General features: G+C 57.7%; 1 protein-coding gene across 3 annotated transcripts; it reads left to right on the top strand.

Annotated features, from left to right (window-relative positions):
- The first annotated feature begins 291 nt into the window (after window positions 1-291).
- Window positions 292-24,756, top strand: MYH7B (myosin heavy chain 7B). Of its 3 annotated transcripts, XM_027558718.1 has the most exons (42): window positions 292-313; window positions 556-720; window positions 1,973-2,079; window positions 2,236-2,379; window positions 2,869-3,025; window positions 3,331-3,358; window positions 4,622-4,718; window positions 6,972-6,995; window positions 7,155-7,247; window positions 7,386-7,449; window positions 8,604-8,702; window positions 9,369-9,472; window positions 9,560-9,698; window positions 9,985-10,103; window positions 10,188-10,337; window positions 10,520-10,690; window positions 11,819-11,998; window positions 12,093-12,225; window positions 12,309-12,385; window positions 12,816-12,903; window positions 13,068-13,185; window positions 14,854-14,977; window positions 15,079-15,215; window positions 16,215-16,470; window positions 17,574-17,816; window positions 18,474-18,650; window positions 18,739-18,884; window positions 19,182-19,272; window positions 19,354-19,743; window positions 20,638-20,764; window positions 20,854-20,972; window positions 21,064-21,260; window positions 21,367-21,716; window positions 21,886-22,010; window positions 22,110-22,225; window positions 22,679-23,075; window positions 23,155-23,280; window positions 23,365-23,535; window positions 23,635-23,739; window positions 23,822-23,917; window positions 24,388-24,525; window positions 24,601-24,756. In XM_027558718.1, exons 2-42 carry the CDS (start codon window positions 630-632, stop codon window positions 24,610-24,612), a joined length of 5,826 nt encoding a protein of 1,941 aa, XP_027414519.1. In that variant the 5' UTR covers window positions 292-313; window positions 556-629; the 3' UTR covers window positions 24,613-24,756. The 3 variants fall into 3 exon arrangements, with proteins under 3 accessions (XP_027414519.1, XP_027414520.1, XP_027414521.1); XM_027558719.1 differs by lacking the exons at window positions 292-313; window positions 556-720; window positions 1,973-2,079; window positions 2,236-2,379; window positions 2,869-3,025 and adding an exon at window positions 3,047-3,194; XM_027558720.1 differs by lacking the exons at window positions 292-313; window positions 556-720; window positions 1,973-2,079; ... (1 more) ...; window positions 2,869-3,025; window positions 4,622-4,718 and adding an exon at window positions 3,048-3,194.
- Window positions 24,757-24,810: the final 54 nt, after the last annotated feature.

Raw genomic sequence — 24,810 nt, 5'->3', positions numbered from 1 at the left:
CTCTCCCCCAGTACCTCAGTCTTTCCATATCTCTCCCTGCCTTGTCCCTGCCCCTGTCAGTCTGAATCTCAACCTCCCAGTCTCTGAGTAGAGCGAGTGTCTCTCTCCGCCTTTGTGATCCCTTGACAATGGGAGGTAAAAATAGCCCAGGGGCCGAGCTGGTGGAGATAAAAGGGAATTTGCCTTTTGTGTCCTGTGGCCAGGCTGGGGGGGCTGTGACACGTGGAGATTGCTGACATAGCTCTCCTCCGCTGACCTTGACGGCAGCAATAAAAGGGGGAGCCCAGCTCCCAGCTCTCACCGTGGTGCCGAGGTGGGTGATCAGGGCTGGAGTGGGAGCCCAAGGGAGGCCAGACAGGCTGGTGGGTGAGGGTGCTTGTGGGTTGGCACCAGTCTCTCCATTTCTGTGGGAGAGGATGCTCTGGTGTCTGAGAGGGTGCGTGCATGTGTTGGGGGCTTACCAAAGAATCACCTACTATTAGGTCTTGTGGGTTGGTTGATCACACCCCAGTTTGGGGCCCCTGCCCTTAGTCCCCTCTCCATGCCATCTTCCAGTGCCTGCTGACTTGGACCACCTTGAACCTCCAAGATCTCTGCTGCTGCATCCTCCACCTCTCAGTGCCACTACCATGATGGATGTGAGTGAACTTGGGGAGTCTGCACGCTACCTCCGCCAGGGCTACCATGAGCAGATGAAGGTGCACACCGTCCTGTGGGATGGTAAGTGAGGGCAGAGGTGGGCAGAGCCACAGAGAAGTTCTTAAGGACTCAGAACAGGAGTGAGGAGGGGTGGCACTCCACTCGGGTCTGAAGGAGCCCTCTGGCCTGACAGCTTTAGCCCCAAGAAGAAAATCCCAGGGACCTAGTATACCTCACTTGGGTGTCTGTGAGCAAGCCTTGGTTTGCTCCTCTGTAAAATGGGACAGTATCGCCTGCCTCCTGTGACTGCAGTCCGCGGCCAGAGCCTGAGGCTTCTGAGACGAGAGTGCCTGGTATGTGTGCGGGCTGCCTTCACGTGTCCATAAAACCTGTGCTGGAGTTATTTTTAGTGCTTTCCCTAGAGCCAATCCCTCTGTTTATTAGGGACAGGAATAAAGGCGACTATTTATGACCCGGTGTGCTCATAGGACAATAATAACAATAGGCAATGTGTATCAAGCACTTATTGTGCGCCAGGCCCAGAGCAGATGACTTTCCATGCATCATTGCAACAACCTGGGGAGGTGGTGACCAGGGCCAGGGCCAGCTTCGTGGGCATGTGACCTCTGCAGCTGCACTGGGGGCCTTTTACTCTTTGCTATCAGCATCTTGAAATTTTAAATGATTTCTTAACAAGAGGACTTGCATTTTAACACTGGAGCCTGCAAGTTATGTAGTTGGTCCTAAGGTACTTGGCCAGTAGGTGACAGGATACCTGAGTCTTTAACTTTCATGATGCCTTTAAACTACCATGAAATATGGGCTCCCTGGAGCTCTGGGACCAGCTGCCTGGGCAGGAAGGAGCATAAGACAGACTTACAAGATGCAGGGCTTGAGTCTTGGGTGAAATAGGGGAGACAGAACCCACTAATATTAAGTGCCTGATACTGAGGGTTGCTCCAGAGGAGAACTAAGGCAATGCTTACAATGTTTTGCCTTTGAGGGACAGGCCCAGAGAGAATGAGGGATTTTCCACAGGTCGCAGGGCAAATACAAGAGAAGCATGAATCTGAACCAAAGTGTGTAATCCAGGGCTGTGGGGGACCCTGATTTCAGTCAGGGGATTCTTTGAGGAGATCTCTAGGGAAACCTCCCAGTGCTGCCTTTTCAGGAAAGAGGGTCTGGAGGGATCTTTCCTGGGTACTCCTGTGTCCTGATAGAGGGGCTCCTAGGCACACAGGTCTAGGGACACGACAGGGGAACCCAGTTGGGCCCCCAACCCCTGGATGTGCATCAGTCTCTTTCAAAGCCCCAATGCTCTCCCGGAAACCAGGGAAGAAGCGGGTCTGGGTACCTGATGAACAGGATGCTTACGTGGAGGCTGAGATCAAGTCGGAAGCCACTGGGGGCAGAGTCAACGTGGAGACCAAAGACCAGAAGGTTTGGCTCCCCCCTTTTCCTGGAATTAGCTCCTCTGCCTCCCGGAGGTGTAGCTCCTGGAAGGCATGCTCTGGATGAAAGGGGGTCTGGGGGTGTACAGGGGTGAGAGGCTGAGGTCACTTGGTTCCTGCCCCCACGATATGGCCTTCCTGGCAGGTGCTGACGGTTCGCGAGGCTGAGCTGCAGCCCATGAACCCGCCCCGCTTCGACTTGCTGGAGGACATGGCCATGATGACGCACCTCAACGAGGCATCCGTACTGCACAACCTGCGCCAGCGTTATGCTCGCTGGATGATCTATGTGAGCCTGGAACCGAGGAGGGGCCACGGGTGGGATGGGGCTGTGCGTGGTGGGGGCGGGGCCGTACCATCAGGGGCGGGGCTAGAGCGAGAGCCACAGCTCGGCGGGGTCGGGACCGTGGGGAGGGCGCGGGGCTGTGTGTGGTGGAGGAGCAGGGCTAGAGGTAGGGTAGGGTGATGTCATGGGGCTGAGGGGGCGGGGCCACCGGCTGGTGGGCGGAGCTGGAGGTGGGGCTGGAGGTTTGGCCACGGGACTGTAGGGAAGGAGCGGCAGCCGCCGAGTCGCTGGGCAATGGGCTCTGGAGGTGGGACCACAGGCTGAGGGCAGGAGTGAGAGCTAGGGCGGGGCCAGGACGGCCACAGAGGTGTGGCGTCGCACCTTAGGCAGCTCATTTTGGAGAATTTTTGCAAAGATCATAGTTTTGCGAGGGCTAGAGCTTGAGGACGGGAACTTGGCCTCCAATAACCCATCTATACTCTCTCTCCCCAGACATACTCGGGCCTCTTCTGTGTCACCATCAACCCCTACAAATGGCTCCCTGTCTATACAGCCTCCGTGGTAGCAGCTTACAAGGGAAAGCGCCGCTCGGAGGCCCCGCCCCACATATACGCGGTGGCGGATAACGCCTACAATGACATGCTGCGCAGTAAGGGCTGCCTTGACTCCTCTCCCTGAGTCCTCCTTCTCTCCTGAGACCCTTCCCCCGGCTCCCGGCTCCCCTTCCCTCCACTCGCACTGCCCTCTTTTCCATCCCGCTGGACACTGAAGCATAGTCGTTCTGTGTCTTCAAGTGGGAGCTGGCCTGCAGTCTGAAGGTTCCCACCTGGTCCTTCCCATTTCTGGCTCTGGGTGGCGGAGGGGCTGTCCCAGCACCAAGGATATCCCAGGTGTTCCACCTGTGGCTGGTCCCTCACTTTGGCTAACTTCTCTGTCTCCTCCCCTTTCTTCCAGACCGAGAGAACCAGTCCATGCTGATCACGTGAGTGTGGGGCTCTGGGGATGGGGTGGGAAATGCTGGCCATCTGGCAGGAAGGGATTGGAACTAAAATCATTTCCCGAGATTGAATAATTGAATACAAAGTGCTAAAGGCAGGGGTTTTACCACCTAGAGCCAGTGTCCCAGGTGAGGCTAAATTATAGCGTCTTCTCTGCCCCTGTTCTGAGCAGATAAGTAGAAAAGGAATGCCAGACTGATCACCCACCCTCATACCCCCTGTTCCTAGGGCCTGGAATCTTCTCTAACCTTGATCTTTGGGGAGTTCTGATTCTGGCTCAAGGAGGGGGGAGGAGATCCCCTTCCCTTTCCTCTTTATTTTAGTCGGTCAGTCATGTCTGACTTTGAGACCCCATGGACTGTAGCCCATCACACTCCTCAGTCCACGGGATTTCCCAGGCAAGAATACTAGAGTGGGTTGCCATTTCCTCCTGCAGGAGATTTTCCTGACCCAGGGATTGAACCCATATCTCTTGCATTGCACGAGTCTTCTTTACCACTGAGCCACCAAGAAAGCCCTTCTTCTTTATTACCAGCTTCTTATTTCTGAATCTTATTTATAACCCTTTGTTTGCCTCCTTGGGAAAGTGGTAGAATTCTCACATACCAAGTTTAGGTCCAGCCAAGCCAATATGGACATCGGTTGTGCGTGAGTGTGTGTATGTGTGTGAGCGTGCAGCCTGTTGGTTAAGAGTAAAGCCTTTGAAACCAGAAAGACCTGGATTCAAGTTCTCATGGGTCCACTTCCTGCTGGTGCCCTTGGTCCTCTGAATCTCATCAGTAAAAACAGGACAGTCCTGCTCACCTACTGCAGAGCTATAGGAGTCAGCCGGTGAATGTTTGCACCTGGCACCCAGCAGAAACAGCTACATGACCTCTCTGAGTCACATCCCCTTCTCTATCAAGAGGGTGATGATGGCGCCTGCCTTACAGGGTTCCTGAGGCTTCAGTGAACCAGTTCAGGTGAAGCACTCGGCCCAGGGCCTGGCAGTAAGTTAGCGCTCAGTAAACAGTGGCATCATGTGTTTTCTCATCTCACTGGGATGATTTATGCTGGTTTGTTTTGTAAACAATTCAACACCTCTGGGAGCTGACCCATCTCTGAGGAGTTTTGGGTTGGGGGGCTCCTGAGTTGGGAGCTGGGTGTGGGGAGGGCAGAGGCACCCTGCTGGAGAAGTAGGGTGCTGGGGGTGGGAGGAATTAGAGTAGCCAGATGGACATTGGTGATTCATGTTTGTGTCGTCCAAGGGGAGAATCGGGGGCCGGTAAGACCGTTAACACCAAGCGGGTCATTCAGTACTTTGCCATCGTCGCTGCCCTGGGAGACGGGCCGGGCAAGAAGGCTGTAAGACTTGCCCACGCGGGCACTGCTCCCTGCTGCTTCTCACTGTTTTCTTTTCTTTTTTTTTCTCCTTTTCTTCTTTTTTTTAAAAGTTGATTCCCCAGAGCCGCTCGCCCTGCCTGAGCCTCCCACCCTGGTGGCAGACTCTGGCCCGAGCAAGGCTTGACCAGAGAGGCTGTGGCCATTCTCTGTCACGTGACGCAGATCCAGGCTTGCCTTACTGTTCCCATCTGAAATGCAGAGGGGCGGGACCACATTGCTAGTCCTCAACATTTCATGTAATTTTTCCCTTTCATATTCTCACGACCTTCATATTTTAAAAGTTTACCAAGCAAGCTGTTTTTTACCAAGAAGTAATAATCGGTTTCTTGGTTTTCATGCTCCAGTTACCTGCTGTCAATCAAACAAGGCAGGTTTAGCCAGAGCCAAGGGCACTTGGCCTTCCCAACAGTCAAGATTAAGGGCAGTTTTGCACCCTATGATTTCTTTATGGTTTTTGAAATTTTCTGAAACAATGGGGGACCAGTATTTTGGGGTTTTTTATTTGTTTTCAAGGTGCAGTTTTCCTTCCTAGCCCTATGGCCAGCTGTTTAGAGATGTGTGGGCACTGCACCCCCACCCCCAAATGGGTTGACTTTTCTTTCCAGAAGCCTAAGGCCTCCGCCCACCCAGCCCTCACTCCTGGTCTTGTTGAGCCTTGCTTTTATTCTGGGGCATTTTTCTTTCTTCTTTTTCTTATCTTTTTTTCCATTTAAAGTTTTTTTTTTTTTTTTTCCTTTTTCTTTTTGCCTTTTCCTGTTTTCCCATTTGATTTTCTTGTGATTTTTTTTTTTTTTTTCCAGTTTTGGTTTTTTGTTGTGGTGGTGGTTGTTTTTCTTGTTTGGTTTTGTTTTTGCTGTTGACTTTTTTGGTACTCTTTCCTCCTTCCCCTCCACCTCATTTTCCAACTCCCAAAATGTCTCTGAGGATGCTACAGGAAGTTGGGGCTCGGTCCAGGAATAGGAATGGAGGGCGGGAGCTGATGGGGCTGCAGCCAGAATGGGTGAGTCTAGAGGGCACCTGGGCAGAAAGGAGCCCTGCATCGTGGATTTGAGGTTTAGGGGAGCTGTCAGGCAAGGGAGGTAGAGAGAAAGCCTGGCCCACAGGGGCCATGGGCATTGTAGCTTAAAAACCTTATCAACCTGCCTCCCTTCTCTCCCAAATTTGACTACATCTATCAGAAGGAGCCCTATTCAAAAGCCTGGAGCTGAGTGTGTGGGGTGGAGCTCAGGGGAGGGCTCCTGCCATCTGTCTCCTGCCCCTGTCTCCCCAACAACAGCTCAGGGGGATTTTTAAGTCTTGGGCTCCCTGGAGGTGAGTGAATCACCAAAGTCTCATAGCATAGGACAGGTGGCATGGCACCTGTCACTCCAGAATCCATTCCTTCCTTTCCCCCCTTTTTTTCCCAGGGTGCTGGGATCCAGGGCAGGGAAGAGATAGAAGGGTAGATGGAGGGAAGATGAGGCTAGGAGAACAAGTGGGGAGGAGTCCTTTGGTTCAGCAAGTCCCTCTAGATGAGAGACAGGTGGCTTTGGGCGTCATGGGAAGCAGGATGCCTGGACTCAGTGTCTGCCCTGCCCCTGACTTACTGTGTCATCTTGAGCAGACACTTTCCAGCTCTGAGTCTTAGGTTCCTCATTTGCAAATTAGGGCTAATAATATGCACCTGGCAGGGCTATTTTGACTAATATTCGATATACAGTTGTACAGTGAAAATGCACCCAATCATAATAGAAAGGAGAAGTGTGAAGAAGGGCCATCACAGAGGGAGGTCAAGGGTCAGAAGGTTTGGACAGGAAGAGTCTCTTCCAGCCTCAGAGAATCAGGGAAGACTTCCTAGAGGAGGGGGCTTTTGAGCTGGACTCTAAAGGGGAGTAGATTGTAGTCAGGAACCTCTGGGGCTTGGAGCAGGGTCAATTCCAGGGGTGTGGGAAATGAAGGGATATGGAGGAGGCCAAAGACAGAGCTTTGGGACACTGTGGGTAGGGGACACCCACACACAGCTCCTGCCTCAAGCCCCTCCCTGACTAGAGCCCTGCCTGCTCCATTTCTTGCATTTCTCCATCTAACAGCCCCTGGAGGGTCAGGCATAGGGAGTGGGGTGACATTTGGGTGACTAACATTCACTGTCCTGCTAACCCACCCTACTCCCCCACTGCCACACTCCCGCCTGGTGAGACCTCACACCTTCTAACTTTGTCTTCCTTCTCCTCCCAGCAATTTCTGGCCACAAAGACCGGGGTAGGTATGGGGCTGGTATGAGTGGGGCAGACAATTATTATGAAGTCCTGGGGACCCTCCCTCCCCTTCCCCTTCCTCTTCCCCTTCCCAAGCAGAGGTGGTCTGGGATGGGCTAAGACCCAGGACTATGGGGTGAGAGACCCCTCATCCTGCCACCAGGGCACCCTCGAGGATCAGATCATCGAGGCTAACCCCGCCATGGAGGCTTTCGGCAATGCCAAGACCCTGCGCAATGACAACTCGTCCCGCTTTGTGAGTGGCTTTGGTGGGAGACTGGGTGGGGTTGGGGCAGGAGGGTGGGGAGGCGGGGAGACACAAGGTCTGGGGAGCCCTGGGTGGATGGAGCAGCACTGCCTGGGCCCCCGACTGAGGCTGCTCCTCTGCCCACAGGGCAAGTTCATCCGCATTCACTTTGGTCCCTCTGGGAAGCTGGCATCAGCGGATATTGACAGCTGTGAGTTCAGGAGAGGGAGGGGAAGAAGGAGGATGGGAGGGGCCCAGGCCTGCACCTTCCCACTTAGATTGAACAAGTTTCATCAAGTCTTTGGGGCTCCCACCTGCCCCAGACGCTGCTCTTCACCCTCAGGCCACTGCCGAGCTCATGCCACCTCACCTCTCACCTGGAACTTTACCCACTGCCTCCACGTGATCTCCCAGCCTCCATTCCTCTGCCTGATCTTCTTTTAGCCAGAGTGATCTTTTTTTGGCTACTAATCTGATCACATCGCATTCCTGCCTAAAAACCTTCTCCAGATCCCATCACCTTAAGATGGAGACCCCCACCCTTATTTGGCGGGTCAGGCTCCTTGTGATTGGGCCCCTCCCCCTACCACAACCCCAGCCTTTTCTCTGACCCTCCATCCAGCAGACCTGTGCCCCTCCTGCCCAGCCTCATCTCTGGGCACCTTGAGACCCTGTCCTGCCAGGAAGGTCTCCCCCAGTGTGTCTCTGCAGTCATCGCCTATCCCTGACCCAGTCCGGCTATGCAGACACTGGGTGCCCAGGTCACACGCACAGAGGGACCCCTCCACATTGACTGCTCCCCATCTTGGGATGCAGGGCCTGATCCTGACGGACAAGCATAGGCAGGTGGTGATGGGAGGAAACGTCGTAATTTACACCCTGATGGGCCCGTGTGCAAACACACCAAGGCTCTGCTCTCTGCACACACTGGCACACCAGCACACCTCTGGGGGAAAGGAGCAGTCTGTGGGTGGAGGAATGACAGCCTAGATGAAAGAACAGAAAAACCAAGATCCACACACAGGGGATTTCCCCGATGGTCAGTTAGGACAGTGAAGATTTGGCACTCGGTGCTGAGGGCCCGGGTTCAGTCCCTGGTCAGGGAGTTAAAATCCCACAAGTCAAGTGGCAAAAAAAAAAAACACCCCTACACAGACACCCACATTAATACACGTACACTGGTATACAGACACACACATTCCCACACTGTGGCACATGTGCCAATGGAGAGACCTCCCACAGCACATGCCGGGGGTGTGTGCAGACACGGCGCCTCCATGTGTGCAGACACCCTTGCCCCCTGCTCCTCAGCCCTGGTGGGGTGACCCACTCGGGACAGTAGGCCAGCTCCTCCCTTTCCCCCAGATCTCCTGGAGAAGTCACGGGTGATCTTCCAGCTGCCCGGTGAGCGAGGCTACCACGTCTACTACCAGATCCTTTCGGGGAAGAAGCCAGAGCTGCAGGGTGAGGGCCAGCAGCCCGACGGGGTGGGAGTCAGAGCCCGCCGGTCTGGGTGGCAGTGGGGCTGCCCAGCCCTGTCCCGGGCCCCTACAGACCAGGCCCTGGGCTGCCTGTTCCCCTGCTGTTCTGGGGTCTATGACATCCCTTCTTCCCTAGAGACGCAGCACTCCTTCTAGCCACCCACCCGCTTCCTGGGATTTCTGGTTCCTGCTGAGCCCTTCCCCTCGCGCTGGGGAACAGGCACCTCAGCACCTCTGCCCTGGCCAGGTTGTCTCTCTTGTCCTGAGACTAGAAAGATTTCCCCCAGCACCAGGCAGGGAGCAAGGGCTCCATCTGGGCCTGGCTTACCTCTCTTGCAAGCCCCTCGAGGGCAGAATCTGATCCTCCCTGTACCCGAGAACCCAGACGGGGTCTGGGCCGGAGGGGTGGCTGTGAGCAAGGATCAAAAGGTGAGTGAGAGCTAGGGACTGTGGCTCTTTCCCCAGACTCATAAAGAAAGAGAAGCCTTGGGCATTGGAGTGGAGGAGAGAAACTCCGGGGACAAAATCTAGAGAGGGCCCTAGAGTCTCTTGCCGCAAGAGCCCCCAGGACCCACCACGCTGGGACCAGGGGAAGGGGGAGAGCTGGTGAACCCAGCCGACACCCCCTTCTCGGCTCTGTGTCCCCCAGACATGCTGCTTCTGTCTATGAACCCCTACGACTACCACTTCTGCAGCCAGGGCGTCATCACCGTGGACAACATGGATGACGGGGAGGAGCTCATGGCCACTGATGTACGTCTGGTGCGAGGGGAGCAGGTCCCGTGGCTCCGCTGGACCCTGAGGAGCCTAGAGTTCTCTGAGTCTTCCCCTCCCCCACAGCATGCCATGGACATCCTGGGCTTCAGCGTGGAGGAGAAGTGCGCCTGCTATAAGATCGTGGGGGCCCTCCTGCACTTCGGCAACATGAAATTCAAGCAGAAACAGCGGGAGGAGCAGGCTGAGGCTGACGGCACTGAGAGTGAGGCGCCCTGACCCTGACCTGACCTGGTCATTCTCTTGACCCTGATCCCAACCTCCAGTCCGTGACTGTGATCCCTGAGCCTTGTCTGCAACCTTTGACCTCAGTCTGGCCCTGATTTGTAAATTGTGATTACTCAACTCCAGCCCCTCACCCTTCTGAGCTGTACAGTTTGCTGACCCTGACCTCTCCCAACCTCCCTCTCCTAACCCTAAGTAGAGACCAGTAGAGCCCCCAAAACCCCTAGTCTTAGCCGCCTCCTCATCTCACCTGTGTGTCCTGCCAGGTGCTGACAAGGCTGCCTACCTGATGGGGGTCAGCAGCGGGGACCTCCTCAAAGGTCTTCTGCACCCCCGAGTGCGTGTGGGGAATGAATATGTGACCAAGGGTCAGAGCGTGGAGCAGGTGAGCTGCCGGGGCCCACCCTGGGACAGCTGGGGCAGGGTCCGCTTCTTGCCGGGTCCCAGCCCAGCCTCCCCACGACTCCAGGTGGTGTTTGCCGTGGGGGCTCTGGCCAAGGCCACCTACGACCGGCTGTTCCGATGGCTGGTGTCTCGGATCAACCAGACGCTGGACACCAAGCTGCCCCGTCAATTCTTCATCGGCGTCCTGGACATTGCGGGTTTTGAGATCTTTGAGGTGCGGGCAGGCCCATGGCCCCAGGCTCTGTTCTCTCTGGGGTGGAGGACCATAGGGGTGGGGGCAGGAGCCCTGGGCGTCTGCCTGGAGGCAGGGTGGAGTCCCGCACATCCCTGTTCTCTGTGGGCCTCCATGTCCCCATCTACAAGCAGGCCGGCTGAGCCGGGCGCTGCCCTCTACAGTTTAACAGCTTCGAACAGCTGTGTATCAACTTCACCAACGAGAAGCTGCAGCAGTTCTTCAACCAGCACATGTTCGTGCTGGAGCAGGAGGAGTACAAGCGGGAGGGCATTGACTGGGTCTTCATCGACTTCGGCCTGGACCTGCAGCCCTGCATCGACCTCATCGAGAAGGTGGGGCCCAGGGCCAGGTCACTCTGGCAAGGGAGTGCCTGTGTGCTTGTGTGTGAACGAGCGTGTGCAGGCATGCATGTGCGTGTGCATTGAAGTGAGCGTGTGTATACGAGCATGACTGTGAGCGTGTGTGTGTGATGTGTATATGAATGGAAATGTGTGCGGGTGTGTGACTAGGTGTGTTGGAGATTGAGTGCGATCGTGTGTTGGTGAGCAGGGCATGTGTGTGAGCGTGCGTCCCTGTTGCACTGCTGACAGTAAGCCCTATTGCAGACACAGTTTCACTGGACCCTCAAAACTGTCCAGAACTACAGGGCAGGGTAGGGTGTGTTTGTTTATTTGCTTTATAAAACATTACACCTATTTCCCTATGGTACAAAGACTAGAAGGAAAGAAAAATCAAAGAAAAATGGAAAAATCAGAAATAAAGGGGAAAGAATATTTCCCCCAATCCTACCACGACGTGCATCCTCTCCATCCTTTATCCTCGGCATCTCTTTTCTCTAACGGACACAGACTCACTTCTCATCCTACCTTTTCTCTAAAAGTGTATTCTGGGCGTGGTGCTTTGTTGAAGAAGGCACAGTGGTTCACACAGCAGATGATGCCCATGCGTTTCTATAATCTCCTACCTATGCACATTCAGTTGGTCGACAGTTCTTTGCTGTTATGGCAGGAATGAAAGTATTCATGTCCCCATTTTGCAGGTTAGAAAACTGAGGCTTAGAGAGGTCTAAGGGCCCCTTAACCACTAAGTGAGGAAGCCAGAGTTTGACATCAACTGCGTTTTTTGACAGCACCATGTGGGAGAGTGTGAGACCACAGATGTCGGGGGTGTGTGGGTGCAGGGGTGCTGGTTTGAATTTGCACACTTATAAGCAAAGAGAACAACTCAGGGCCAGCTGCAAATTGGTCAGAAGCGGGTTGAAAGCCAAGCCACAAACTTTCTTTCTTAGAAGACAGGGCTCCTGGGTGCAGATCCATTCTGCCTCCCTCTGGGCAGATGGTGGCTGAGGTTGGGGGGTCTGGGGAAGCTCCCAGAGAGTGGGGCTCCAGGAAGTGGAAGTCCAGCCCAGCATGGATGGACTGGCTTGATGGAGACCCTTCACCCTTGTGCCCTGTCCCCAGCCGCTGGGCATTCTGTCCATCCTGGAGGAGGAGTGCATGTTCCCCAAGGCCTCGGATGCCAGCTTCCGGGCCAAGCTCTATGATAACCACGCGGGGAAGTCGCCCAATTTCCAGCAGCCACGGCCTGACAAGAAGCGCAAGTACCAGGCCCACTTTGAGGTGGTCCACTATGCAGGCGTGGTAAGTGCCTGTTGAAACCCCAGCTCTTGATCTCCCTCCTCCCTTCCTGCGGTTCCTCCGCCCCTCGGGTCAGCACCTGTCTGGTCTCTGGCAGGTGCCTTACAGCATCGTGGGCTGGCTGGAGAAAAACAAGGATCCACTGAATGAGACGGTGGTCCCCATCTTCCAGAAGTCGCAGAACAAGCTCTTGGCTACTCTCTACGAGAACTACGCTGGCTCCTGCTCTAGTGAGTACCAAGTGGTGCAAGTCTGCAGGGGACTCACAGAGGGAGTTCTCTGCAGTGAGTGACTGGCCCCTTGTCTGTCCTAGCTGAGCCCCCCAAGTCCGGGGTGAAAGAGAAGCGTAAGAAGGCAGCATCATTCCAGACGGTGTCCCAGCTGCACAAGGTGAGGCCCCATCTAGGCCCCGTGGAGGACCCCTCCCTGCCGCCCCCACTCGGTCCTGGCTCCCTGCTCTGTCCCCTGCACCCGGGGCGGGCGGCCGTTAAGACTTGCAGTGATGTTTAACTCCTCTCCACGTGAACATCACAGCAAGTCTGTGCTGCTTCCCGTCCCCACGCTGCCTGGGCAGGGTTTAGGGGGGATGGGGTGGGAGCCACGGGGCCTGTGGGAGGGCTGAGGATTGGTTGGGGGACTTGCCTGGTCAAATGGAAGAGGGCCAAGGGTCACAAGGAGAGTCAAAGGGTGTCACTGCAGAGACCCAGTGCTGAGGTGCCCAGTCCTTAGCGGGCTGGTCCATCCTTGGTGGGCTGGTCCACTGCGGCTTCCAATCCTGCTTCTCTGCCCTCTTGTGCTTTCTCCCCTCTCCCTCCCCCAGGAGAACCTCAACAAGCTGATGACCAATCTGCGGGCCACGCAGCCCCACTTTGTCCGTTGCATCGTCCCAAATGAGAACAAGACCCCAGGTAGTCACCCCAGGGGGGCTGGTTCCCCATGGGGGGACATGGGAGGGAGGGGATGGGGTGGCCAGAGCTGGGTCACCCCTCTCCACAGGGCTTGTGCGGCCTCGAATTCATGAAGGTGTGTCCCCTGACCGCTAGTCTTTTCCTTTAACCTCCACTGTGCCCAGGGGTCATGGACGCCTTCCTGGTGCTGCACCAGTTGCGCTGCAATGGGGTGCTGGAGGGGATCCGGATCTGCCGACAGGGGTTCCCCAACAGGCTGCTCTACACTGACTTCCGGCAGCGGTGGGTGTCTCCCGGCCCCAGCCCTGGCTCCTCCCTAGCTCCCCCGCCAGCCACCTTCCCTCTTACCTTCCTCCCAGGTGGAGGCAGAAGGTTGGGTGGGGTAGGAAGGGCACCAAGGAGGATGCAGGAGGGCTGGGGAGGGGGCTGGGGGGCATCCCAGTGGGAAATGCTAGTCGGTGAGACCTGAGGGACTGGGTTTGGGAGAAGTGAACAGGCTCTGGGTAAATACTGCAGCTTCAGCCAGCAGGGTTTGCTAATGAACTGGAAGTGGAAAGAGAATGAAAAAGACAGGGGTGACTTCCAGGTGTTTGGCCTATCAACTGGGGAGTTGGTGGTAGATTTACTAAGAAACCAAGATAGATTTTTAAACTTTTGGCAGGGGGAGGTAGGTGGACAGTGGATTGAACTCTCCTTGGAACATGTCAGACTTGAAATGTCTCCAGCAGGAAGCCCAGGAGGGAGGTCGGGCAGGCAGAGCCAGGTGTGGATTTGGGAGTTGAATGAGGGTTCACATGGACTAGGCTTTATGTAATGCCTGGCAACGAGCGCTTGGTCAGTGCTGTAGCCTCTCTGCCTTCCCTTTATAGGTTTGACTTTTGTCTGGCTGCAATTGTCCACGGGTCCCTCCCTCTTCAGAAGTAATTGTGGCCATTCATGCTGACCATTATACATGTGTGTCTGTAGAAATACTTTACACATGGGTGCACACACACACATGCGCACACACGCATGAGCACACACACACACATGAACATGCACACATGAGAACACACACATGTTCTATTTTTTCCCTGTAACCGTGTCTTGGGGATTGTTCCTTGTTAATAGACATAAGTCTGCATCATCATCCTCTTTAAAAAACATGAAGACTATTTTTTAGAGTAGTTTAAGGTTTGCAGCAGAATTGAGGGGAAGGTACAGGAAATTCCGACAGTCCTGCCTCCCCTGTGGTCAGTGAACCCCACCAGAGTGGGGCATCTGTTACGGTGGTGTCATAATCCCTCAGTGTGTATAGTCACCATTACAGTCCGTTCTCAGTATTGTGCCTTCTAGGACTTTGGGTAAGTGTAATGACAAGGAGCATCATCCATTTTGTTATGGAGTGAAGTCCTCTGTAATCTAGTGACCCGTGCTTTGTAATCAGTCCCTTAGTGAGGGCCCTTTTGTGTTTCCAGGGTTTTGCCTTCACAGTGTGGTCAGCGCAACCTGACCCACACGGCCCTGTGCACACGTGCAAGTGTGTCCTTTTAGAAGTGGGCATGCCGGAACCCTTATTGATCTTGTGATCCACAAGATCGTGATCTTATCAATCACAATTCTCTCCCAATGCTTCTTCAGTTTGTGATATGCTGTAACACATCACCGTCTTTACTTTTTTATTGTCTTCTCAAAAAACTGATAAATAATTAAAAATTGTAAGTTAAAAATTATGACAGTGCCATAGGCCTTCTGTAAATACTGCCGCCTCTTAAAGAACTACTGAAGCCGTTTAAATATTACCTGAGCTTTTAAAGCAGAGTATGCCCACTCCCCGAGTATCACGAGGCTGTCAAGTGTCACCTGCCAGCTTGTTCAGTGGAGCCTGAACAAGCCTCCGAGAGGCCAGCCTCTCCAGTCCTCTGCTCCCTGCCCAGCACCCTCCTCACCAACCCTTCCCCACCCCCTCAGGTACCGCATCCTGAACCCCAGCGCCATCCCGGACGACACCTTCATGGACAGCAGGAAGGCTACAGAGAAGCTGCTGGGCTCACTGGACATCGACCACACCCAGTACCAGTTTGGCCACACCAAGGTCGGGGCACAAGGGAGTTAGGGTCCTGACCCGGTGTGGGCACGCACTCTGCAGGGGGTCATGCAGATGATTGAGGGTTATACCTACCATGCCTACCCCAGGTGTTCTTCAAGGCTGGGCTCCTAGGCGTCTTGGAAGAGCTTCGTGACCAGCGTCTGGCCAAGGTCCTGACGCTGCTGCAGGCGCGGAGCCGGGGCCGCCTGATGCGCCTGGAGTACCAGCGCCTGCTTGGAGGCAGGTGGGTGCGAGCAAGGGGGTGGGACACAGGGTTGGCGTACAGCCACTGTCCCCCAGCTCACAGAACCTCTAGGCTCTCTGAACCTGGTCGTACTGTCCTGTGGGTCAGATTTTGTGTATGGCTGGTTGAGTGTCTCCGAAGGGGCAAGGCTCTGCTGTGTCCCCATCAGCCCCCAGCTACCTGCCACTTCCTCCCCTCAGAAGGTGGGGAAAGAGAGTCCATCTCTATTCCAGGCCATCCCAGAGTGTGGTCTGGAGTGAGAATAAGGGCATCTAGTGTTTTCTAAGAGTCTTATGTGCCAAGCCCTGGGCGAGATATCTTGTTTGAATTTATCTTGGTTAAGGTACAGGATGGACTTCTCAGGCGTCTCTGGTAAAGAATCCGCCTGCCAATGCAGGAGATGCAGGAGACACGGGTTTGAGGGAAGATCCCCTGGAGAAAGAAATGGCAACCCACTCCAGTATTCTTGCCTGGAGAATCCCATGGACAGAGGAGCCTGGTGGGCCACAGTCCATGGGGTCACAAAGAGTCGGAATAGACTGAACACACATGCAAAGTACTGGACAGTCCTAAGAGGCAGATGACCATCTCTGCTCACCAGAGGGGGTGTCTGAGCAGAGAGAGAGCTGTCAGCTGTCTCATGGGGGAGGTGGGAGGCTGGGATGGGAGCCCAGGCTGTCCGACCTTATATGACAGTCGGCTTAACCCCCACTGGTGTCCTGTCTTCAGGACCCTTGCAGGGACCACCAGGCCATTCAGGGTTTGTGAGCTCCAGCCCTGGAGGCAGACCTGCATGCCCTGGGCCTCTCCCTCAACCTCGTCTGTAAAGCAGAGGATTAGGACCTATTTGAGAGGCTGTTGGGAAGGTTAATGCGATCGACCACACACTGAAGTGCTTAGTGCAATGTCCGGCCCAGGGGAGGTGCTCAGCAACATCGGGGCTATTGCTATGAAGGGGCAGCTGTGAACTTGCTGACCACCTGCGGTCACCCCTCCCAGGGATGCCCTGTTCACCATCCAGTGGAACATCCGTGCCTTTAACGCTGTCAAGAACTGGTCATGGATGAAGCTCTTTTTCAAGATGAAGCCGCTGCTCCGCTCGGCGCAGGCTGAGGAGGAGCTGGCGGCCCTGCGGGCAGAGCTGCGGGGGCTGCGGGGGGCCCTGGCTACTGCGGAGGCCAAGCGCCAGGAGCTGGAGGAGACGCACGTCAGTGTCACCCAGGAGAAGAACGACCTGGCCCTTCAGCTGCAGGCGGTGAGGCGGGGAAGGGCGGGCTTTCTTTCTGCGACCTGGTGCCCCGACCCCCGGGCATCCTCAGGGAACCCCAGGCTGCTCCGAGGAAATAGCACAGGCAGACGCACCGTGCCCCACTCCCCCAGACCACCCCCCCTCCCCCCCGCCCAGCCAAGGCCAACCTGGCATGTGCTGGGTGCTCAGGCTTTACCTGGGTCCTTTTTGCTATTCTGGAGGCTCATGGGCTCATACCTGTGTGCGGCCTCCTCATACCCAACCTCCCCACCCAGTCAGTGCACATGCCCCAGTGCTCCCACACCCTGGGACCCCATGGCTTCCTGCTAAAGCCTCCGTGGAGCCCCATCTCCCCAGCTCTCTCCTCTGCTCCCTCCCTGAGACAGTGCCAGGCTCTCTTCTCTGGTTAAGGGCCATGGGAACCCAGGCAGCAGGTAATAGTAACAACCAAAGGGCAGAGATCAAGGGTCCAGATCCTCCCCCAAGTCCACAGAGCCCTTCCTTCCTTCGGCAAACACCTTGAGTGTCAGGCACCACAGAAGCTCTGGAGATAACACTGGTGGGAAGACAGACGGGCCTGTGCTCAGAAACCCACCCTCTAGAGCAGGAGATGGTTATCTGGTCAGGTGGTGAGGAAACAGTGCGGTGGCCGAGAATCTGAGCCCTCTGTGGCCCCGCAGGGCCCTCCCCACCCCGACTTCAGTGAGGGCGGACCTGGCCGTTGGCTTCTCTCCTTGAGCCTTGTTTGGGCCTTTCTCTGGGTCGCCCCGCAGCCTAGGTTCCCCTCTTGTCCCCCGGTCCATCCCTCCACTTGTGCTCTCATCCCACCACACCTGATTGCCTTCAGGGCCCAGAACAGGTCATTGGCATGGCATTCCTTGGTCCCAGAAGCCAACTGAACCTGTGTCAGGCCTTGGCATGGACACATGAGCTTTCTGTCTAGGACCTGGCCTGGGGTCCCTCAGCTGTCCTGACTCTGCGCCATTCCCGTGTCCCCCTCCAGGAGCAGGACCCTCGGCTGTCCTGACTTTGCGCCATTCCCGTGTCCCCCTCCAGGAGCAGGACCCTCGGCTGTCCTGACTCTGCGCCATTCCCGTGTCCCCCTCCAGGAGCAGGAAAACCTGGCGGATGCTGAGGAGCGCTGCCACTTGCTCATCAAGTCCAAGGTGCAGCTGGAGGCAAAGGTGAAGGAGCTGAGCGAGCGGCTGGAGGACGAGGAGGAAGTGAATGCAGACCTGGCTGCCCGCCGCCGCAAGCTGGAGGACGAGTGCACAGAGCTCAAGAAGGACATTGACGACCTGGAGCTGACGCTGGCCAAGGCCGAGAAGGAGAAGCAAGCCACGGAGAATAAGGTGTGGGTGCGGGGTGGGGTGGGGAAGAGCTGTGGGGCCAGGCACCTGAAAGTCCCACACCTGTGTGGCCCTGGGCAGGTCTCATCCTCTGAGCCTCAGTTTCCTCCTCTGTCAAATGGGGCTAATAGCAGCACTTCCCTAATTAGGGCGGGTGAGGATTCAGCGTGTAAGTAGGCTGTGCGAGCACTCGCCACCAAGCCTCACACATAGTAGGTACTCAGCAGATGCTCGGATCGTCATCCACCAGCTCCATGTGCCCCAGGGGCCTTCCCTCATTGAACCCTCTCGAGAGCCCGTTGGTTCACACTCTGGGGGGACTGACTCCATCATACAGGAGGGGAAGGTGAGGCTCTGGGGGAGGGTGAGCTGCTTATTCAGGTTCTCACAGGTGCTCCCTGAGGAAGCCAGGAGTAAGAACAGCTGCTTAAACACCCCTGAATACCCAAATAGCTGGCATCTATTGATCTCTCAGTGCCAGCCAGACACTGGGGAAGGGCTCAGTAATCCCTCAAGGAGGAAGTTACAACCATCCCTGAAGTATGAAGAAATTGAGGCTCGGGATGAACTGACTCACCTGAGGTTCCCTGGCTGGAAGGGGCAGCTGCTCAGGCCAGAGTTGGGGGAGGCAGCCCCACAGTGACCTTGGCCCCGACACAGGTGAAGAATCTGACAGAGGAGATGGCAGCACTGGACGAGTCTGTGGTCCGGCTGACCAAGGAGAAGAAGGCCTTGCAGGAGGCCCACCAGCAGGCCCTGGGTGACCTGCAGGCTGAGGAGGACCGTGTGAGCGCGCTGGCCAAGGCCAAGGTTCGGCTGGAGCAGCAGGTGGAAGATGTGAGTTGGGGCCACAGCAGGGGGCTGCATGGAGGGGCCAGGCTGGCCAGGACAGGGGGGAGCCCACCCACCCTGTCCTGCCCAACAGCTGGAGTGCTCCCTGGAGCAAGAGAAGAAGCTGCGCATGGACACGGAGCGGGCCAAACGCAAGCTCGAGGGGGACCTGAAGCTGACGCAGGAGTCGGTGGCAGACGCTGCCCAGGACAAGCAACAGCTGGAGGAGAAGCTCAAAAAGTAAGTGTGGGGAGGGCCCAGCCCCGACCTCCTGCCGCGGGGGCCTCCTGAGCCTGCAGCCCGCTTCTCGTCGCCCCCAGGACTCTAGTCAGTGTTGCATCACAGCAGAGGTTGAACCGTAGGGTGAAGGGGGCCCACTTAGGGCCAGGCTCTAGGGCTGGGGCTTGAGAGGGAACTCTGGGGAGATCTTGAGGGCTACTCCAGGCACAGTGCCTCAGCACAGCATGTGTGCTGGGGCTCCCAGCAGGTTGGCGGCAGTTAGGACCTGGGCCGGCTCACGCCCACCCTCTCCCCCAGGAAGGATTCGGAGCTGAGTCAGCTGAACCTGCGGGTGGAGGATGAGCAGCTCCTTGGAGCCCAGCTGCAGAAGAAGATCAAGGAGCTGCAGGTGCGTGAGGGACGGGGGCGGGTGAGGACCCGGCTCAGGGGCCCATGGAGGTGACCCTGTCGCCTGCCTGCCCGTCCCCAGGCTCGGGCCGAGGAGCTGGAAGAGGAGCTGGAGGCTGAGCGGGCGGCCCGGGCCCGCGTGGAGAAGCAGCGGGCAGAGGCGGCCCGGGAGCTGGAGGAGCTGAGCGAGCGGCTGGAGGAGGCCGGCGGTGCGTCAGCCGGGCAGCGCGAGGGCTGCCGGAAGCGCGAAGCCGAGCTGGGCCGGCTGCGGCGGGAACTGGAGGAGGCGGCTCTGCGGCACGAGGCCACGGTGGCGGCCCTGCGGCGTAAGCAGGCGGACAGTGCGGCCGAGCTGGGCGAGCAGGTGGACAGCCTGCAGCGTGTGCGGCAGAAGCTGGAAAAGGAGAAGAGCGAGCTCCGCATGGAGGTGGACGATCTGAGCGCCAACGTGGAGACCCTGGCCCGCGGCAAGGTGTCGGCCTCCTTCCTGACCCCGACCTCTGACCTGCCGCTTAGCAGCCCACCCTCACCGAACCCCTCCTGACTGCAGCAGCTGACCCCACGCTCTGAGCCCTGAGCACCCCCTGCCTATCTGACACCACACTAGTGCTGACCCTGCACCTGATCCTGATCCCTGGCCCCTTCACCCGGCACCCAGCCCGAAACCTCCCCCACTAGTTCTGACCTCAAACCCTACCTCCTAAACTCTGTGCCCTGATGCCAAAGGATTTTGACCCAGCATCCAATTCCAACTTCTCAGTCTTTAACCTCTGAATTCTGACCTCATCCCTATCCTGTTTGGGCTTCCCTGGTGGCTCAGATGGTAAATAATCTGCCTGTAATGCAGGAGACCTGGGTTTGATCCCTGGGTCGGGAAGATGCCCTGGAGAAGGGAATGGCAACCCAGTCCAGTATTCTTGCCTGAACAATTCCATGGACAGAGGAGCCTGGTTGTCTACAGTCCATAGGGTCGCAAAGAATCGGACATGACTGCGCAAATAACACATACCTGACTGTTCTTGTCCTGAATCCCAGCACCCAACCCTGACCCCTGACCTTTGTACCACCTAATCTTAACAGCTGACCTGTGACCACTGTCCCCAGCTGACTTCAGACTCTGGTATCCTTACCTCACCTTGACCCACTGGCCTTAGGACAGGTTCAGCCAGCTCACTTCTGACACCCATGTTTTAAGCCATAGTCCAGCACTTGAATCTCTGACCCTGAACTTGGGGTTCTGTTCTCCCTTTGATTCCTGGGCACATGTCTAGCCTTCCAATTCCTGGCTCCAGTCTCTCTGATTGGCAGCCCTAGATCCTGCTTTGTGGGTCTCTGACTTGTTCTGATCCCTGACCCCGGCTCCCAGGCCAGTGCAGAGAAGCTGTGCCGGGCATATGAGGATCAGCTGAGTGAGGCCAAGATCAAGGTGGAGGAGCTACAGCGGCAGCTGGCAGACGCGAGCACCCAGCGTGGGCGGCTGCAAACCGAGAGTGGTGAGGCACGGGGCTCAGCGGGCCACGGCGGGGCCTCCATGCTGTCCACTCGCCTTCACCTGACCTGCTGGCTCCCCTTTGGCCTGCAGGGGAGCTGAGCCGCCTGCTGGAGGAGAAGGAGTCTCTGATTAGCCAGCTGAGCCGCGGGAAGGCCTTGGCCACCCAGAGCCTGGAGGAACTGCGGCGGCAGCTAGAGGAAGAGAGCAAGGTGGGCCAGCCGTGGGCAGCCACAGAATGGCGGGGGTGGGGGCACAGGGCCACCGGCCGGCCCCATGCTGAGGTCACCGGGCTCTCTGCAGGCCAAGAGCGCGCTGGCTCATGCAGTGCAGGCTCTGCGGCATGACTGTGACCTCCTGAGGGAGCAGCATGAGGAGGAGGCTGAGGCCCAGGCCGAGCTGCAGAGGCTGCTGTCCAAGGCCAATGCCGAGGTGGCCCAGTGGAGGAGCAAGTACGAGGCAGATGCCATCCAGAGGACCGAGGAACTGGAGGAGGCCAAGTGAGTGCCCTGCCGGCCTGGCCAGCACCGCCTCGGGGCGGGGTAGGGTGGGGGAGGATGCGGGGCTCAGCTACACTCCTACATCCCATCTGTTCCCGGGGCCCAGAAAGAAGCTGGCGCTGCGACTGCAGGAGGCAGAGGAGGGGGTTGAGGCCGCTCACGCCAAGTGCTCGTCGCTGGAGAAGGCCAAGCTGCGGCTGCAGACCGAGTCAGAGGACGTGACCCTGGAGCTGGAGCGGGCAACCTCTGCGGCCGCGGCGCTGGACAAGAAGCAGCGGCACTTGGAGCGGGCGCTGGAGGAGCGGCGGCGGCAGGAGGAGGAGATGCAGCGGGAGCTGGAGGCGGCCCAGAGGGAGGCCCGCAGCCTGGGCACTGAGCTCTTCCGGCTGCGGCACAGCCATGAGGAGGCCCTGGAGGCCCTGGAGACGCTCAGGCGGGAGAACAAGAACCTGCAGGGTACGGCCCACCATGGGGTCAGAGCCACCCTGGGGGTCACTGCGAGTTCCCTCCGAGTCACACAGGCAGGGTGCCCTGGCCGGGGCACCCTGGAATTACGAGGGGGTGAAGTGATGTGGCTGCAGCATGAGTGGTGGGGTGGCCCCTCAGTGCCCTGTCCTTTCTGCAGAAGAGATCAGTGACCTCACAGACCAGGTCGGCCTCAGTGGGAAGAGCGTCCAGGAGCTGGAGAAAGCCAAGAAGGCGCTGGAAGGGGAGAAGAGCGAGCTCCAGGCAGCGCTGGAGGAGGCTGAGGTCAGGAGTGGGGCGACGCTGACCCGCTGGCTCCTCTGGCCTCCCCTCTCAACATACGTTTGTGGACCTCCTGGCTCAATGGCTTGTTCTATACCCCAGGGGGCCCTGGAGCTGGAGGAGACCAAAACCCTGCGGATCCAGCTGGAGCTTTCCCAGGTCAAGGCTGAGGTGGACCGGAAGCTGGCAGAGAAAGATGAAGAGTGTACTAACCTGAGGTGCGGGGGGCTGGCCCTCCTCTCCAGGCCGACAGCCTCTCCCGTCCCAACCGTCTGAGAGCAGAGGGCAAGAGGTGTTGGCTGAGCCCCAGCGTGCACACAGATTTGCATGACACCTAGTCCCCCCTCCCCAGGACTTTCTTTGGGGGGAGGAATGGATTATTGTCCACAGTTCAGAGGTGAACCGAGGAGAGGCCAGAGGACTTGTGCAAGGTTACACAGTAGAGGCAGAGCCAAGATTCAGCCCATGTCCATTTGCTCCGGAGCCTCACTCTTGCCTGTGAAGTTGCTCTGATGGGCAACAGGCAGTCATGACAGTCTCACCAGGGAGAGACCGGTCACTTAGTCCAGTTTACGTCTCCAGCGTTCCTTTTGCGCCTGTCAGCAGGTGCAGTGCGCGGGCCCCTGCTCCTCGAAGGTCACCACTCCTCCTTCCGTCCCTCCCAACCATAGGCGCAACCACCAGCGGGCAGTGGAGTCCCTGCAGGCCTCCCTGGATGCGGAGACTCGGGCCCGCAATGAGGCACTGCGCCTCAAGAAGAAGATGGAGGGTGATCTCAATGACCTGGAGCTGCAGCTGGGCCACGCCACCCGCCAGGCCACAGAGGCGCAGGCCGCCACGCGGCTGCTGCAGGCCCAGCTCAAGGAGGAGCAGGCGGGGCGGGACGAGGAGCAGCGGCTGGCGGCAGAGCTCCGCGAGCAGGCACAGGCCCTGGAGCGGCGGGCCGCCCTGCTGGCCGCGGAGCTGGAAGAGCTGCGGGCAGCCCTGGAGCAGGGTGAGCGCAGCCGGCGGCTGGCGGAGCAAGAGCTGCTGGAAGCCACGGAGCGTCTCAACCTCCTGCATTCACAGGTGGGCACTGGGGGTTGTCACCAGAGCATGCGGGGCAGGGGCCTGCAAGGCCCAACTCTAAAGCTCTGCTTCCCTGCAGAACACAGGTCTCCTGAACCAGAAGAAGAAGCTGGAGGTGGATTTGGCCCAGCTGAGTGGGGAGGTGGAGGAGGCCGCCCAGGAAAGGCGGGAAGCCGAGGAGAAGGCCAAAAAGGCCATCACTGATGTGAGGCTGGGCCGGGGCTGGGGATGTCAGAGAAGAGTCCAAAGGGACCGTCACCTCCTGATCAGACCGCCGCCTCCTCCACAGGCAGCCATGATGGCGGAGGAGCTGAAGAAGGAGCAGGACACAAGCACACACCTGGAACGGATGAAGAAGACGCTGGAGCAGACAGTGCGGGAGCTGCAGGCCCGGCTGGAGGAGGCAGAACAAGCCGCCCTCCGGGGCGGGAAGAAGCAGGTGCAGAAGCTGGAGGCCAAGGTGTGTGCGGCCCGCCTCCCAGCCTGCTGCCCTGGCGGGTGGGTCAGCCCCGGGGAGGGCAGGCCAGGGGCACCAGGCCCACCGGCTGGCTGCTTGTAGGTGCGGGAGCTGGAGGCCGAGCTGGACGCGGAGCAGAAGAAGCACGCAGAGGCCCTCAAAGGGGTGCGGAAGCACGAACGCCGGGTCAAGGAGCTCGCGTACCAGGTGGGTAACCAGGACCACCTCGAAGGGTGGCCCTAGGGCTCGGCTGCTTTGGGCAAGACCTGAATCCCCTTTGCCTGCCCAGGCTGAGGAGGACAGGAAGAATCTGGCTCGCATGCAGGACCTGGTGGACAAGCTGCAGAGCAAGGTCAAGAGCTACAAACGTCAGTTTGAAGAGGCGGTGAGTGCACGGGAGTCTGGGTCTTTGGGGCCTAGTACCAGTCAGGATTCCGGTGGTCACCCCACTTCTACAGCTGGCCCCAGTCAGTGGGGATGCCAGCAATGGTCAGGCCTGTTCCATCTCTGGGCTGTGATTTCCCCCACGGTGGCTTTGTGTGTTGGTTGGGACAGTGACCCCACTGCCCAGTGGGAAGAAAGACAAGTTTCTAACAGGTCCAGCAAGACACAAGACCTAGCTCTGTCTCTGAGGGGACCTCTCTGATTTCCCCTTCCAGGCAGGTCTGGCACCCAGGCACCTCTGGAATGAGTGGCTCCAAGCCCTTCCTTCCTGCCGTGGGGACTGGGGAGGGATGGGGAGGGCCGTGGGCAGCGGTGGTGAAGCAGACTGGAGGACCAGGAGAAGCCGACCCCTTCTGGGGCAGCTGACCATCTCAGTGATCAGAGAGTGAGCAGGCCTGCCTGTGCCCACAGGAGCAGCAGGCCAACACCAACCTAGCCAAGTATCGAAAGGCCCAGCATGAGCTGGATGATGCAGAGGAGCGGGCAGACATGGCGGAAACCCAGGCCAACAAGCTGCGGGCACGCACCCGGGACGCCCTGGGCCCCAAGGTGAGGGGTGGTGTGGGGCACCCTCCCTGCCCTCTGCCCCGGAAGCCGCTCACTCAGGCACCCCTCTCCCTTTAGCACAAGGAGTGACACTGGAACCCTGGGCTCTGGGAAAAGAGGGACACCTGCTGTCTGCCCCAGCCTGATCCTGGCCTCTCTTCATTCACACATGCTGGAGCCTCGCCACCCCAAGCCCTGCTCCACCTTGAATAAACCCCGTGGCTGCAGCTCTGACTGGGTTTCTGCTCATTCTTTGGGGTTCAGGAGGGGAGGGGAGCACATGGTCTC

Source organism: Bos indicus x Bos taurus, chromosome 13 (assembly GCF_003369695.1).
Source record: "Bos indicus x Bos taurus breed Angus x Brahman F1 hybrid chromosome 13, Bos_hybrid_MaternalHap_v2.0, whole genome shotgun sequence".
Taxonomy (NCBI): domain Eukaryota; kingdom Metazoa; phylum Chordata; class Mammalia; order Artiodactyla; family Bovidae; genus Bos; species Bos indicus x Bos taurus.
Note: the sequence above shows the minus strand (reverse complement) of the source record. Positions and strands in the feature narration are given on the sequence as shown.

Excerpts from the sequence above, each read along its gene's own strand:
- MYH7B (XM_027558718.1), top strand. The coding sequence starts at position 630 with ATGATGGATGTGAGTGAACTTGGGGAGTCTGCACGCTACCTCCGCCAG. Across the intron at positions 21,261-21,366 it reads GAGGAACTGGAGGAGGCCAA|AAAGAAGCTGGCGCTGCGAC; the intron begins GTGAGTGCCCTG and ends CCCGGGGCCCAG. Across the intron at positions 21,717-21,885 it reads GGAGAACAAGAACCTGCAGG|AAGAGATCAGTGACCTCACA; the intron begins GTACGGCCCACC and ends TCCTTTCTGCAG.